A 15467-nucleotide genomic window follows, 5' to 3' on the forward strand; every position below is an offset into this window, starting at 1 on the left:
ATGAGGTCCTGTGTTCAATCCCTGGCAGCACATGTAGCAGAGTGATGTCTGGTTCTTTCTCTCCTATCTTTCTCATAAATAAATAAAATCTTAAAAAAAAAATAGCTTGGAAAAAAAAAAGTACCTACTTTCATATGCCTAACTCATTTAGGAGTAGAAAAGGCAAGCTGGAAAGATAGCTCACTGGGTAAGGTGTATGCTATACCCTGTGTAAGGGCCAACTTTGCATCCAGTACTATATGGGAGGTAAGCTCTAATGCTATATATAGTGTCTCTATATAATTAAACACAAAAGCAGACAGGGTGCTGAAATCATGCATGTGGTGAAGTCTTGGCTATGGAGAGAGGGGGGAGACGAAGAGAAGGTGATGGCCCTTTCCAGTTCTCCCACTCCCATTGTACTGAGTTGTTAGAAAAGTCATGACACATTTTTGCATAGAAAACATACATCATAACTTTTCCAACAACCCATTATTTCCTGATTTCATCCAGAGGATCTATTCTAAGAACTGTTCATACACAGTTAAGATGGTTACATATATGGTTAAACAAGTAATCTCAAATAGTTTAAAGTGGATTGTTTCAACATAGTAAAACACAAAGCCTTACATTCTGTATGCTTCTATGATTGTTAAAGCATAAATCCCCACCCTAGATTTAATCCTAATGGTTCACCATTTTCTAAAAGATTAAGTACAACCCCTCAGGCATGGTATACCAGTTTCTCTATAACCTACCTCTTCAGCCTCACTACTTTGTATCATTTTGTCTTAAAATATAAACTACTGGGAATCAGGCAGTAGCTCATCGGGTTAAGCCCAGGTATAGCAAAGGTCCGGAGTAAGGATCCAGGTTTGAGCCCTGGCTCCTCACCTGCAGGGGAGTCACTTCACAGGCAGTGAAGCAGGTCTGCAGGTGTCTGTCTTTCTCTCCCCCCCATCTTCCCCTTCTCTCTCCATCTCTCTCTGTCCTCTACAACAGCAACAACATCAATAACAATAATAATAACTACAACAATAAACAACAAAGGCAACAAAAGGGAAGAAATAAATAAATACATATTTTAAAAAATACACATCACAATGGGCTGGCAAAACAGTTTGCCTGGCTAGTATACTGCCTGCTTTGATACAGGCCTCACTCTAGCCCCATCACAGTAGAGGCAGTCATATTGCTGTTGAATAAGAGAGAGAGAGAGAGAGAGAGAGAGAGAGAGAGGAGAGAAAGAATCTTTCAGAGTCAGTCTGGGGTGGTGAAGTCCCAGTGATAACAAAAAATAAATAATATTCTAAGAGTAATATTTATATTTATGGTTCTTCCCTATTCCTGCCAAGCTATTTTACATCACTATTATTTGCTCACCCTGATCTGAGTTGGGACAAACTCCCTCCTTTTAGCAGCCTCATCACTGAAAAGAAATGTCAGTGGTCACTGCCCACCTGACATTCTTCTAGATAACTCAAATAGACTAAGTAGCTTCCTTTGCTCCCTGTGCATCTCTTGTCACACCTGTTAAGTTCAACATTTTGTAACTTACAGTTCTGCTTTGGGCTACAGTGAGAGAATGCAGGTAGCAACAAATCTACATTCCTGCTTAGAAAACAACTAAAAACATCATCATCAACAAGCACCACCACGTTTTGAAGGCATTAGAAAACCAGGCTTTAAGAGGCCAAAATCTGGGGAGGTGTTAAGAGATGACAACATGAGGTAGCTTTTATAACAATGTTTTTGCCCATCCTGCGGGTACTCCAACAAGCTGAAGAGTATGGGCTAACAGTTTCAGAGTCTTACAAAACAGAAGCAACAATTAGAAACCTGAGGAGGGGCAGATTAAGGGCCAAAGATCTAAATATGACTTAGCTGATTTTCCTCTTAAGACATTTTCTGAATGCTTTATCAAATGAATTCTATTATTGAAAAAACCATAAGAAGCTAAGCATAAAGTCTCTTAAAAAGCAAGAAGTGGAGAAAAGGAGATAGCATAATGGTTATGCTCAAAGACTTTCATGCTTGAAGCTCCAGAGTCCCAGGTTCAATCTCCTGTACCACCACATGCCAGAGTTGATCAGTGTTCTGGTCTCTCTCTGTATCTCTCCTAAATAAATAAATATATATATATTTAAAAAAGCAAGAATTATTTTAGGGTGGCATTCACCACAGTTTAGGAATAAAGGGCCCTAGTGAACTCTCCAGACTCATCTAGAATCCTTAGCTATACTGTCCAGGAGCTAGACAAACACAGCTACAAGCCAGTTTCCTATCAATACAGTTCCTTGTTTGAATAGTGATTTTTACCTCCTCAGTCTGGCTCAAAGAGGGAAGACTATAAATCCAACTGCAGAAAGGTAACATTTACAGCTATACAGGTTGTCACACAAAATGTTTGACATCCAGTGAAAAATTACCAGGCATACATAGCAGATCACAGAACCAATTACCAAAAACACCAACAGAGAAACAAAAATGGGGTAGGAAGTGACACAAAAAATATCTAGATCTTCGAGTTGTCAGAAAGAATATAATACATAAGAAAATAGAGGGTAACTGATGAAAAGATGAAGAACTTCACTAGAAAAATGAAACCTATAGGGAAATCCAAAGGAAAATTCTAGAACTGAAAAATATAAAACTGAAATTAAGAACCCAATGTGTGTATCTAACAACAACAATCAGACATGGTCAAAAAGCTATGCTTCTAAAAAAAGTGGTAACTCTGTGGTCCGGGAGGTGGCACAGTGGATAAAGCACTGAATTCTCAACCATGAGATCCTGAGTTCGATCCCCGGCAGCACATGTACCAGAGTAATGTCTGGTTCTTTCTCTCCTCCTATCTTTCTCATGAATAAATAAATAAATTATTAAAAAAAAAACCTGGTAACTCTAAATGCTAAGTAAAATATAAAAGATCTACATAAAATATATATGTCAGAAAAATCAATTACTTAAGCAGGTATCTCTGGAGGTAAGGACCAGAGGCTTGAACCTAGATCCTTGTGCATGTTAATGTATATATTTAACCAGGTGTGCCACTGCCCATGGTACATATTTCCTCAATGCAATGCCAGCCTATTGCATATGACAGCAGTATATTTATTTCTAATAACAACTCAACTTAGGGTGTAGAGTGAAATCATTACCTGATTTGTAGGCATTTTCGGCACATTCACTTTCCACATCTGGGCTTCCCTAGAGATTGCCTTTTCTAGTAGGAAAGACAATCTCTGGTTTTCCAAAGGCCCTGGGAACTTCATGATATCCTCTGGATCTGCCTGTCACCCAGCTTGATGTAGCTACCTATAAAATTAAATATAACACAATATTCTCATTAATTATAGGCTATATAGCATTGTATAAATGTTGCTACTTATTACACAATTCATAAAATACGATCATTATGAGGCAGCAGTGAGTTTTATAGTTCAAAAATGCACTAAAATGATAAAATGTTACCTAAATGTCTCACTTTAAAGCTTATAAAAAATTAAAAATCTGACTGATAAAAACATGTTATTACTGTAGCTAACTGTCAAATATATATACATATATATACATATATATATATTTTTTAAAGCACTGTTCAGCTTTGGTTTATGGTGATACAGGGAGCTACCTGGGATTTCTGGTGCTTTAGGCATGAAAATATGTTGTGTAGCTATTATGCTACCTCCCCAGAACATTAGAGACTTGTTACAGGATTTTTTTTAGATTTCTCAAATATTCCTACTAAAAATTTAGTTAGCAGCCCAGGTGTTGGAGCAGCGGTTAAAGCATTGTAAATGCCAGAGTGGTGCTTGCCAATCTCATAAATAAATGTTTCTAAAAGAAAAAAAAAATCTAATCAGACAAGAGACACTAACCTTTTCCTTCAGAAACAGAAGTTATATCAAATAGACCAAATTCCACCATTCCCACTTAGTATGAAATTATTTTGAATGTGCTTTCTAAACAGTGTCTGGTGCTATTGCTAGATATGTTTATTTAAATTTGAACTAAAGTTAAAATATAATTTTTTAATCACACTAGCCATACATCAAGTGCTCATATGTGGTGAGTACTGCATTGTACAATAAGGAAAAAGAAAAGTGGGGGAGATAGCATAATGGTCTCATGCCTGAGACTCTAAGGTCCCAGGTTTAAACCCCTGTGCCACCATAAGCCAGAGCTGAGCAGTGCTCTGGTAAAAATAAGTAAATAAATAATAAAAAAATAAAGTAAAATAACATTCCTCTCAATTTAGGAAGACCGATGATAGCATTGATCTAGAAAGCTAAACGGTAAGATGAATGACACTATGAAATAGCTGAGTCTACAAGAGCAGTAATGTATAAAAGGGCTACTAAGATCCCAAGAAAGAAATGGTTTGGTCTAAAAAAAAAAAAAAAAACGGTAGGAGACCTAGTTTTGCAAGGTCTGTGTGTGGAAAATTGGATTGAGAAACTGCTAAATAATGTAGAAGACTTAACCAGATTTGACGAAAGCTAAACATCAGTAAAGGTAACCAATGTCAAAAAAAATTATCCAAGAATGACATTAGGTGGTAGCGCAGTGGGTGAAGTGCACAAGGCACAAAGTGCAGGGACCAGCATAAGGATCTCAGCTACAGCCTGATCCCCATCTGCAAAAACCTGCAGAGGGGTCGCTTCACAGGCGGTGAAGCAGGTCTGCAGATGTCCTTCTTTCTCTCCCTCGTCTTGCCCTCCTCTCTCAATTTCTCTGTTCTGTCCAACAATAACGACAACAAGAACAATCACAAAAACAACAATAACAAACAAAATTTAAAAAATGGAAAAAAATATCCAAGAAAGTAAATGTAGTAACATACTACTAGGGAACCAGGCAGTGACACACTTGGTTAAGCGCACATAGTGCTAAGCCCCCTGGCTCCCTGCCTGTCGGAGGAAGCTTCACAAGCAACAAAGCAAGCCTGCAGTTATCTTTCTTTCTCCCTTGCTATCTCCCCATCCCTCTCAATTTCTCTCTGTCCTATCCAATAAAATAAAATAAAATAAAAAGGCCACCAGGAGCAGTGGATTTGTAGTGCCTGCAGAACCCCAGCAATAACCCTGGAAGCAAAAAACAAAACAAAATACTAAATAAAAACAAAAAAAATACTACTATAGTATTTACATAATAATTATAAAGTTCTGAATAGGCACTGGGAAAACAATGGATATTAGGAGAATGTAAAATGAGAGTGCCACACTTGTTTTTCATACTCAAGAATATCTTAATCTATAAAACTGAAATATCAAACCAAAGTAGTATGGAAGTTCTTTGAAAATGTAATCTTTGGCGTAAGGATCCCGGTTTGAGCCCCTGGCTCCCCACCTGCAGGGGAGTCGCTTCACAGGTGGTGAAGCAGGTCTGCAGGTGTCTATCTTTCTCTCCCCCTTTGTCTTCCCCTCCTCTCTCCATTTCTCTCTGTCCTATCTAACAGCATCAACATCAATAACAACTACAAAAACAATAAAAAAAAACCAAGGGCAACAAAAGGGTAAATAAATATTAAAAAAAAAAAAGGGAGTCGGGTGGTAGCGCAGCGGGTTAAGTGCACATGGTACAAAGTGCAAAGACCGGTGTAAGGATCCCGGTTCAAGCCCCCGGCTCCCCACCTGCAGGGGAGTTGCTTCACAGGCGGTGAAGCAGGTCTGCAGGTGTCAATCTTTCTCTCCCCCTCTGTCTTCCCCTCCTCTCTCCATTTCTCTCTGTCCTATCCAACAACATCAATAACTACAACAATAAAACAACAAGGACAACAAAAGGGAATAAATATAAAAAAATTTAAAAAAAGAAAATGTAATTTTTTTAAATATTTATTTTATTTATTCCCTTTTGTTGCCCTTGTTGTTTTATTGTTGTAGTTATTATTGTTGTTGTCATTGTTGGATAGGACAGAGAGAAATGGAGAGAGGAGGGGAAGACAGAGGGGGGAGAGAAAGATAGACACCTGCAGACCTGCTTCACCGCCTGTGAAGCGACTCCCCTGCAGGTGGGGAGCCGGGGTTTAAACCGGGATCCTTATGCCGGTCCTTGTGCTTTGCGCCACCTGCGCTTAACCCGCTGCGCTACAGCCCGACTAGAAAATGTAATCTTAAGTGACAAAAGATTCAAATTCAGACTAACCTCTGAGGAGTGACAAAAAGGGTGATATGGAAACAGATGAAGTTTCACTGATGTGGTTCACCTGTTTCTCTCTGAATAAAAAAGAAAAGTTGTATGGAACAGTGAGGCCCCAGCTCTTTTGCCTCAGGGCACGAACCTGGGTCTCAAAGGCAAGGCAAACAGCTTTGCCCAGTGATTTCTCTCTCCAGCCCCATGGCTTTCTAAAGTACTTTAGGGGTTCGCGGTAACACAGCGGGTTAAGCTCACATAGCGGGTTAAGCTCACATGGCGCAAAAGTACAAGGACCTGCATAAGGATCCTGATTTGTCTGCAGGTGTCTTTCTCTTCCTCTCTCTGTCTTCCCCTCCTCCCTCAATTTCTCTCTGTCCTATCCAAAAAAACAGCAGCAATGACAGGGCAACAAAATGGAAAAATGGCCTCAAGGAGCAGTGGATTCATAGTGCTAGCACCAAGCCCCAGGAATAACCACTGAGGCAAAAATAAATAAATAAAATACAGTACACTTAAGACAAATCCTCCCACACCAACACTTTAGACAAATTCCCCCATACCACCCCACAGAGGAGGGGATGATCTTGATGCCTTTTTATTTATTGTACATCCTTGTTCAGAATCTTTAGATGCATTTTTTTCTTAAAAAAAAAAATCTTTAGACCCCATTTTTATATTTCACTTACATTTTCTCTGAAACTCCAATTTTGCTGCCTTATAGTACTTTCTTCAGATTCTCCAACTACATGAACTCACTAACTCACTATAATCTCATCTAAAACATTAACCTTAGAAACAAAGTATCAAGAGATAACTTACAAGAAACACAAAGTGGGTGGAGATTAGACTTCATGGGTTCTAAGGTTTCTTCTAGTCTCAATTAAGTCAGTTAATTTAACTCTTATCAAAACCTCAATTTATTACTTTATCCTGTTAGCTATGCCCAATATGGTGGTTCACCGAAACCTATCAGCCCTCTCAACTGCCACTAATGTTGGCTGTCCCTAGTGAAAACTCTTCCATCACAATGTTTCCTTTGAAGATTCACTTGAGTGAGGTAGGTGAGGGTAGAATCTTATAAAGAATTTGATTAGGTTTAAAGGAATTTTGTCCTCCCACCTTCTATAATTTAAGGTTCTTAGTAAGTCTTTCAAATATTTAGATGCTGTAACAACTTTAAAAAGGAAATCAGGTCCAAGTGTTGGCTGAACCCAGGTTGAGGGCACATGCTACCATGGTACAAGAAACCCGATTCAAGTCCCTGGTCCCCCAGCTGCAAGGAGGAAAGCTTCAGGAGTAGTGAAGCAATACTTCAGGTCTTTCTCCCCACCCCACTTCCCCTGTCTCCTCTTCCATCTTGATTTCTGTCTCTAACAAATATAAATATTTGAAAAACCAGGAGTCCATGTCAAAGAATTACAAGGAATATACTTCAAGATGAATAAATGAATACATAACATGCTAATACTTATGGGTTGCAATGAAAACAAAGCTTAGAGGGGCATTAATAACTCGTATTAAAAAACATCCCAGGGGGAGTCGGGCTGTAGTGCAGCGGGCTAAGCGCAGGTGGTGCAAAGCACAAGAACCAGCATAAGGATCCTGGTTCGAACCCCGGCTCCCCACCTGCAGGGGAGTCGCTTCACAGGCGGTGAAGCAAGTCTGCAGGTGTCTATCTTTCTCTCCTCCTCTCTGTCTTCCCCTCCCTCTCTCCATTTCTCTCTGTCCTATTCAACAACAATAATAACTACAACAATAAAACAACAAGGGCAACAAAAGGGAATAAATAAATAAAATAAACATAAAAAAAATTAAAACATTCCAGGGAGAGTAGGGAGGTAGCACAGTGGGTTAAGCGGACATGGCGCAAAGTGCAAGGATCAGGGTAAGGATCCTGGTTCAAGCCCGCGGCTCTCTACTTGCAGGGAAGTCGCTTCACAGGCAGTAAAGCAGGTTAGCAGATGTCTCCCTTTCTCTCCCCGTCTTCCCCTCCTCTCTCCATTTCTCTCCGTCCTATCCAACAACAACGACACCAACAATAATAATAACTACAATAATAAAACAACAAGGGCAACAAAAGGGAATAAATAAATATTAAAAAAAAACATTCTAGGTCAGTGAGAAATCTCACCAAGGAAGTGCCTGCTTCACCATGTCTGCATCCCTGGTTCTAGTCTCTGCACAGCACTAGGAGAAGCATCAGTGCTTAGGTCTCTTACCTTGATGAGAGAATGGGGTACTGAATGGTGAAGTTCCAACAATGGGCCCATCCCCACCCCCAGAAAAAAAAAAAACTATGCAAGTGGCCAGTGAAGTAGGTAGAGCATGTGTAAGGGCCCTGCATGTGTAAGGGCCCTGCATGTGTAAGGGCCCTGGGTTCCAACCGCACCACTGATGACTGAGTCATGCTCTAGTCACTCTCTCATTTAGTAAATAAAGCCTTTACAGACCATCTTCTGCCTTAACACTGATTTCTGAGATACTAAAAAAGGAAAACTACAGCTGTTATAGTAAAGCAAAACCCATCTGGTTTTTTGATAAAAGAGCAAAAACTAATGAAACAAATAACCAAAAGTTGGCTCTTTGAATAGATCAACAAAAACTGGCAAACTTTTGCTTCGATTAATAATTTAAAAAAGGTGACATGACTACTTCTTATATGACAATTAAAAGGGATTATAGTGGAAATTTATTATTTTATGCAAATAAGTTAGGCAATACATGAAATAAAGATCTAGGCGCTATTAAAGTTCACTTAAGAAATAGAAAAGCACAGTAGTTATAGACTAAATTAGTACACAAACTATTGTCAAAGAAAAGTCCATACTCAAGGCGCTCTACTGATTAATTCTACCAAACATTTAAAGAAAAATTAATATAAACTCTTAACAAAATTTTTCCCAAAGAGAAGGGACAACCCCTAATTCATTTCATGCGGCCACTTACTACGGTGCTACCAAAAACAATACAAGGAAACTAACGACCAGTATCTCTTCTAGACACAAAATTTCTCAACTCAGTACTAAATGTACTTTCTCCTTAAACTTTAAAAAAGTGATCAAGTGAAAGACAACAGGGTGGAGGAGGCCCATGGCATCCCAGATTAAATAAGGCTTCAGAAAAATTTAACTGAAGTGTCTGATCCTGTACTGGTGGGAGATAAGTATCTATTTTAGGTCCATATATGTGAAACATGGATAATAAATTTATTAATGTCAAATTTACTAAAGTTGATGTTACTGCCATTCTAAAAAATGTATCCCTGTAGTTTTAATATACTTTTTAGTATTTTTACTTATTATTAGATACAGAGAAATTGAGAGGAGATAGAAAGGGAGACAGAGACACACACGCAGCCCTGCTTCACTACTCGTGAAGCTTTCCCTGTGTAAGTGGAGACCAGGGACTTGAACCTGGGTCCTTGCACACTGTAATGTGTGCACTTTAACAGGTGTGCCACTGCCCGGTCCCAGTATCCCTATTCTTACAAAACTCAAAAATATTTAGTAGTAAAGAGACACACTGTGTCAACATACACAGACTGATGGAAGCCCTATAAAGCAAATGAGGTAAAATGTTAATAGGTGAATCTATTCCAGAAATTCCCAAACAAGACCAGAGACCAGAGCTAGGTGTGGTGAAGAGAGGACTTTTAATACAACAGTGGGCAAAGAGGTCTGGATAACTCCAGGAAGTTCTCTGCATCAGACAAAGGAACAGCACAGGCTTATAGAGTTTTACATCTTGGCTACAAAGAGAATGCAGACACTGGCACACTGCAGGAATATGATCTTTGGCCCTGGTGCTAGTTGGATTGGGGGGCGGGGGCTTATCGGGGGCTTATCTCTTCCAGCTAGGCTGGATTCCTCCCTAGCTGTCCTGCTTAAGAATGTGGAGGGAGGAGGTAAGGCACATCAGACACAAGGGAAGTGTAAGCTTGTATTTCACCTATTTTCTACTTCAAATCTAGTTGTTTGTTTTTTTTTTTTTAATTACTAGGAAGAAAACTGAAGATACATTTTTTTTTTTCTTCTGCTGACTCAACTTTTTAAAGATGTAATTATAGAAGTGACTATTTTATCAGGGTCTTTATTTTTTCACTTTATTGGGGTAAGTGATTTACAAAACTGTTGTCACGTGTACATACAAGTTCATATTCCATGCACAGCACTCCCTCCACACCAACTGAAGTCTTTTTTAAAAGTTATTTGATAGAGACAGAAATTGAGGGGGGATAGGGAAGAGAAAGAGACACCTGCAGCCCTACTTCACCATTAAGCTTTCCCCTTGTAGGTTGGGGGACCAGTGGCTTGAACTGAGGGCCTTGCAACTACAGTGTGTTTGTGTGTGTGTCACCGCCTGCTCCCCCCCCCCCCAACTGAAGTCTTCCTCCACCATTGTTCATTGGATCCCCAACACTCTCTCAATCCCAGATGGCCTCCCCTCTAGACTCTGCTCTGCTGCTATCACAGTTACAAGTTTCACCTTTCATTTTCTCTGTCCCCCTTTTACTTGTTAAGTGTATTATAATTTTGTAAGGTTTGGGGAGTATATTTTCACAGCCACACACAGTGTTAGTCACCATACTCTGCACCACGGTTCTTGGTTTTTCCCCCTTACATTCAATGCCCCAGTATCCTGTGTGCCAGTGTTACTGTTCATTTTCCCCCCATCAATATTTTTTTTAAAAAATAAAAATGTAACTTAGCTGTCTTGCATAATAGTTTTCAGAGTTCTGCTATTTTATGTCCATTGTTTAAACAAAAAAAGTCCCTAGGAAAACACAAGACTTTTATTTTGTTTGGCATATTCCACATACTTCTTCCTTCTTTCAGTTTTTAAAACTGCTTCTTTTGGGGCTGGGGAGACAGCGCAGTGGTTATGCAGATGACTTATTTATTTTAATTTTTATCTTTATTTACTGAATAGAGGCAGCCAGATAAGAAGTAAGGAGTGAGAGAGGGAGAGACAGATTTGCAGACCTGCTTCATCACTCCCAAAGCTTTTCCCTTTGCAGGTGGGGAGCTGAAGCTCAAACCCCAGTCCTTGTGCATTGTAACCTGTGCAACCAGGTATGCTACCATGCTACCATCCTGCCCCCGCAGATGACTTTTATGCTGAGTCTCTGAGGTCCCATGCACAATAAACCAGAGCTGAGCAGTGCTCTGGTCTCTCTCATTAAAAAATAAAAGTAAGTAAAAGTTTCTTCTGCTTATTTATCAAACAGTTTGATGTCTGAGTAAACAGTTTATAATAAACACTTTAATGTACATCATAAACTATAATTACAGACCTAGTTACAGGACCTCTGGCTCTTAAGGAAAAGTGCTGTCCAGTGATGGGTGTAATAACAGCAACTTCATTAATAGCCAATTGTTGAAGCTGGGTGTAGGTGCATCTGATAGAGCACATGTTATAATAATACACAAAGACTCTGGTTCAAGCTCCAGTGTCCACCTGCAGAAGTTCTATGAGCAGTGCTGCAAGTGACTTCCCTAACAATGTCTCTCTATCCAATTAATATTTTTTAAACTAGGCAATTTTCATTTTTGTAATGAAACCAACTTTATTAATAATCCTCTGCCTGTCACAACTTTTGGATCTTAGTTCCTCAACTGAACAGAGGGATTTGTTAATGTAACCACAGAAGAACCTTTTAATTTATTATCACCTCCTTGGCTTTTATGTAGTAGTCAAATAAGGAGCTACAGGTAGTTCAAATTCCATAGTAGCCTTCACTTCACAAATTTCCACGCTTTTCCAGTTCTTTCAACTTTCTTCTCTAGCTCTTCTCCTCTTCCTAGAGTTGTCATTTACACCAGTCTGTGAATAGTCCCCTGCCTTCCTGCACCAGTACTTGGAACATAATTCTACTTTTGCATTTAACAGCTCCACGACAACATGTATAGACCTGCCTCTCCCGCTAGCCATAGCTCCTTGGTGGCAAATTCCCTGCAGCTCGGCACAATCCCTAATAAATAACAGCAATAGCTTACTAAGAGCTGGACAAGTAAACACAATGATTGCTTAATATTTAGCTAGAGATTACTCAAAAGCGGGCCGTCCTCATAGTCTTATGAAATGAGTATTACTATTATTATTTTTTTTTGGCCTGTCAGTATTACTATTATTTTTAATATATTGACTTAACATTGGTTGACAAGAACATTACTATTAAAAAAAACTGTAATGGTATGGTCAGAAAGGTGAATACTCTCCATTTAGCAGAATCAGTCTCCAATGCTAACAGAGTTTTACTTTGATCTAACAGGTTGTCACAGTCAAAAAAAAACAAAAAACTTTATCTGTAACTGCAAATGATGACTCTTCTATCAGCCTGCTCAAGGTTTTTCTCTTTTTTTTTTCCTCCTGGGTTATTGCTGGGGATCAGTGCTTGCACTACGAATCCACTGCTCCTGGAGACTAATTTTCCCCCCTTTTTGTTGCCTTTGTTTTATTGTTGTTGTTGTCATTGTTGGATAGGACAGAGAGAAATCGATAGAGGAGGGGAAGACAGAGAGGGGAAAAGAAAGACACCTGCAGACCTGCTTCACCGCTTGTGAAGCGATCCCTCTGCAGGTGGGGAGCCGGGGGCCGAACCGGGATCCTTATGCTGGTCCTTGCATTTGGCTCCATGTGCGCTTAAGCCGCTGTGCTACCGCCAGAACCCCCAACCTGAAGAAATTTATATAGTTCAGAGGATCAGAAACTCTCTGGGCGGTCACAGATGAGCGACTCTGCGTGTCCACTCAATTTATTTGTCCACGCCTTTCGATTTCTTCTGCTACAATGACCTGGAAAAACTCAAAGCAGGACGTTACTGCTCATCTTTTCACTTCTGGAAAGGGGCTGTAGCATCCTCAAAATGCTCGGGCAGGATTTTGGCCACCTGCTTCTAGCTGAGTCATCTTAAGGGGTGGAGGAGAGGTAGATCATGAACCTGGGGGAGGCTGTTTTCCTCATCTGTAAAAGGAGGCTCCCACTACCTGCAAGCCTGGAGAGCCAGCAGAGTTGCAAATCAATTAGAACAATGCCTGTCAGACAAAAAACCGCAACAAGTGTGATTAACATCGCAACCACACTTGCTCTTGTTCAGTGGCTGAGCCCCCAACCCGCTCCCCCCCAAAGAAAAGCTGAATTACTTGAACTTGACCCACAAGCACCTCTCCTCTGCGCTCCCCTACTTCCCCAGAGGTCCGGCTCGCTAGTTTGCAAAAGAACAAAAACAAAAAACCATCAGCAGTGCAGCCCCTCGCTCGGCGGGAGTCCTGTCCTCTTGCAAATTTCGCTGCAACTCAGAAACCACCTTCTGCAGTGATTCCCCCTCCCACGAACACCACGGGACCGACGAGTCGCCCCAAACCCCGCAGCCCGGGGAACCTGCAGGAGTCCGGGCGCGGGGGTGTGTTCCCTCCATTGTGCTCCGCCCGCGCTCCCCGCCGACCACAGCCCCGCCGGATGCCGCTACAAAAGTTTAGTCGCCGGCGGAAACCGGGCCCCGAGCGGAGCACACGCAGCCGGGCCGCCGGCGAACCAGGCGGGGGCCGAGGGGCGTCCCGAGGGTGGCCCCCGCCCGCGCCCTCACCTGCGGCTCCTCTTCCTCCTCCTCCGCCCGGCAGAGCTGTAGGCCTCGTAGCGGGGACGCGGGCTCATCCGGGGACCCGTCACCACCGCATCCTCCTCGGCGCGCGGGGGGCGGACCGGGCCGACCGAGGAGGGAGAAGAGGGGGGTCCGGGGGAAGGGGCGCGGGAGCTGGGGCACGAGTGTGAGCACGGCCGCGGCCGCCGGGCCGATCAGCGAGTTAGTTCCATGACGCCCTCCGACCTCAGGCCGCCGCCGCCGCCGCCACCGCCGGGCCCGCTCCTCCAACGGCCGCCGCGAGAGCCCGGCTGGGGAGGGGGCGCCCTCTCGCCATAGGGCGGCGGGGGCCGGGGAGAGGCGGGGGAGGAGACCGGCTCTGCCCCTGCCCGGGGGAAGCGCCTCCAAGGGGAAATGGTGAGGGGGGGGAGGGGGAGAAAAAGAGAAAAAAAAAGGGGGGAAGGGGGAAAAAATAACAAAAAGCGAGACAGAGGCGCTGCCGCGTCCGCTCGCGGGGAGGGAGGGGAAGGGAAGAAGGGCCGGTTTCCTCGGCCCCGCCCTCGCGGACCGATCCTCAGATCGGTACGGACCGCTTGTAAACAACACTTAATTGCCTATCCCCGCCCCTTCCACTTCCACTTCCCTCCCCGTCTAACGAATGTACGGAAAAGCCCAGCAAGAAGCTGCACTGTGGGAGACAGGCTGGGGGCGTCTTGGGCGTTAGAGGGGGAAAAAGAAGGGAAACTTGTTTGTGTGTGTGCTGAGGTGCGCGGACTCGTTTTCTTTGGGGGAGCGGAAGGATACCTCTCGGTGACGTCAGCGCTGCGCGGCTTGCTCGAAGAGGCGTGCAGTGGCCGGAGAGTGCAATGCGCATGCGCCCGGGGAAGAAAGAGGCAGCAGAGTGCGGGGCTCGGAGGTGGGGCTTTGTAGGGATGCTCTCGGTGGCCGCTTCTGCAGCTGCTTGCTCTTCCCCACCCTGAACTGACTAGCTTCTCAGACTCTGGGAAGGATTATTTGTAGAGGCAGCGGGGTAAAGCTCTTAGCATTCACTGTTTGGCCAGGCGAGAAACCATTGAGTTGCGTTATTTTTCGCTACCATGGAAATCTTAAGAACTGCTAAAGTGCTTCACAAGTCGAGAGATTTGGAGGATCATATTTCCAAGACACTTTTTTTTGGGGGGGGGGGTTGCTTAAGGCCTCTTAAAAAAAAGTACACCGCTGAATGTGGGCAAGCTGCTTGGTAATTCTCTCAGGCATTTCTCCGCTCTTGATCAACATACCCGAGGACTTAAGAATAGGTATTACTCAGTGAGATCCTTAGCATATGGTGACACATTAAATACGTTTTATTTGTGGATTACTTTTTTTTTTAAACTCTCCTATAGTAATTTTTTGCTTACCTTCCAGTTGATTTAATTACTAAGAGAATATGTAGATGTACAGAATCTTCTGAAGAAAAAAGGGGAAAACTTAGCCACTTAACGAAGTCGCTCGCTTTTGTGTTTTCCTTCTCTCTTTCTCTTCTGTCTCTTCCTCTCTCTCTCTCTCCTCTTATATACCCATTTTATCTATCATTCGGGTGATTGCCCTCCTCCTCCTCCCCACACCTCCCACCACCCCGTGGGCCATACTCGGTGTCAAACTCTAGCAAAGTTAGAGGTCTGCCAATGGTGCACCCGTCTGAGTGCACACATTTTCAACACCAAGGACCCAGGTTCAAGCTCCCCAATCCCTACCAGCAGGGGGAAGCTTTTCAAGTGGTGAAGCAGTG

At 42.5% G+C, this 15467-nt stretch overlaps 1 protein-coding gene across 2 annotated transcripts in view; it reads right to left on the reverse strand.

Annotated features, from left to right (window-relative positions):
- The window catches only part of CCNI (cyclin I), a 29815-nt gene extending 15600 nt beyond the window's left edge, over positions 1-14215 (reverse strand). The window contains exons 1-2 of one of the 2 annotated variants that reach the window (XM_016186755.2): positions 13703-14215; positions 3141-3297 (exon numbers count right to left, since the gene is read on the reverse strand). In XM_016186755.2, coding sequence (XP_016042241.1) covers positions 3141-3254 — 114 coding nt within the window. In that variant the 5' untranslated portion in view covers positions 3255-3297; positions 13703-14215. The remainder of the gene's footprint in view (positions 1-3140; positions 3298-13702) is intronic. The other variant, XM_007519823.3, reaches the window with a different exon arrangement.
- Between the last annotated feature and the right edge of the window lie 1252 nt (positions 14216-15467).

The sequence above is a fragment of the Erinaceus europaeus genome, chromosome 3, assembly GCF_950295315.1.
Source record: "Erinaceus europaeus chromosome 3, mEriEur2.1, whole genome shotgun sequence".
NCBI lineage: Eukaryota > Metazoa > Chordata > Mammalia > Eulipotyphla > Erinaceidae > Erinaceus > Erinaceus europaeus.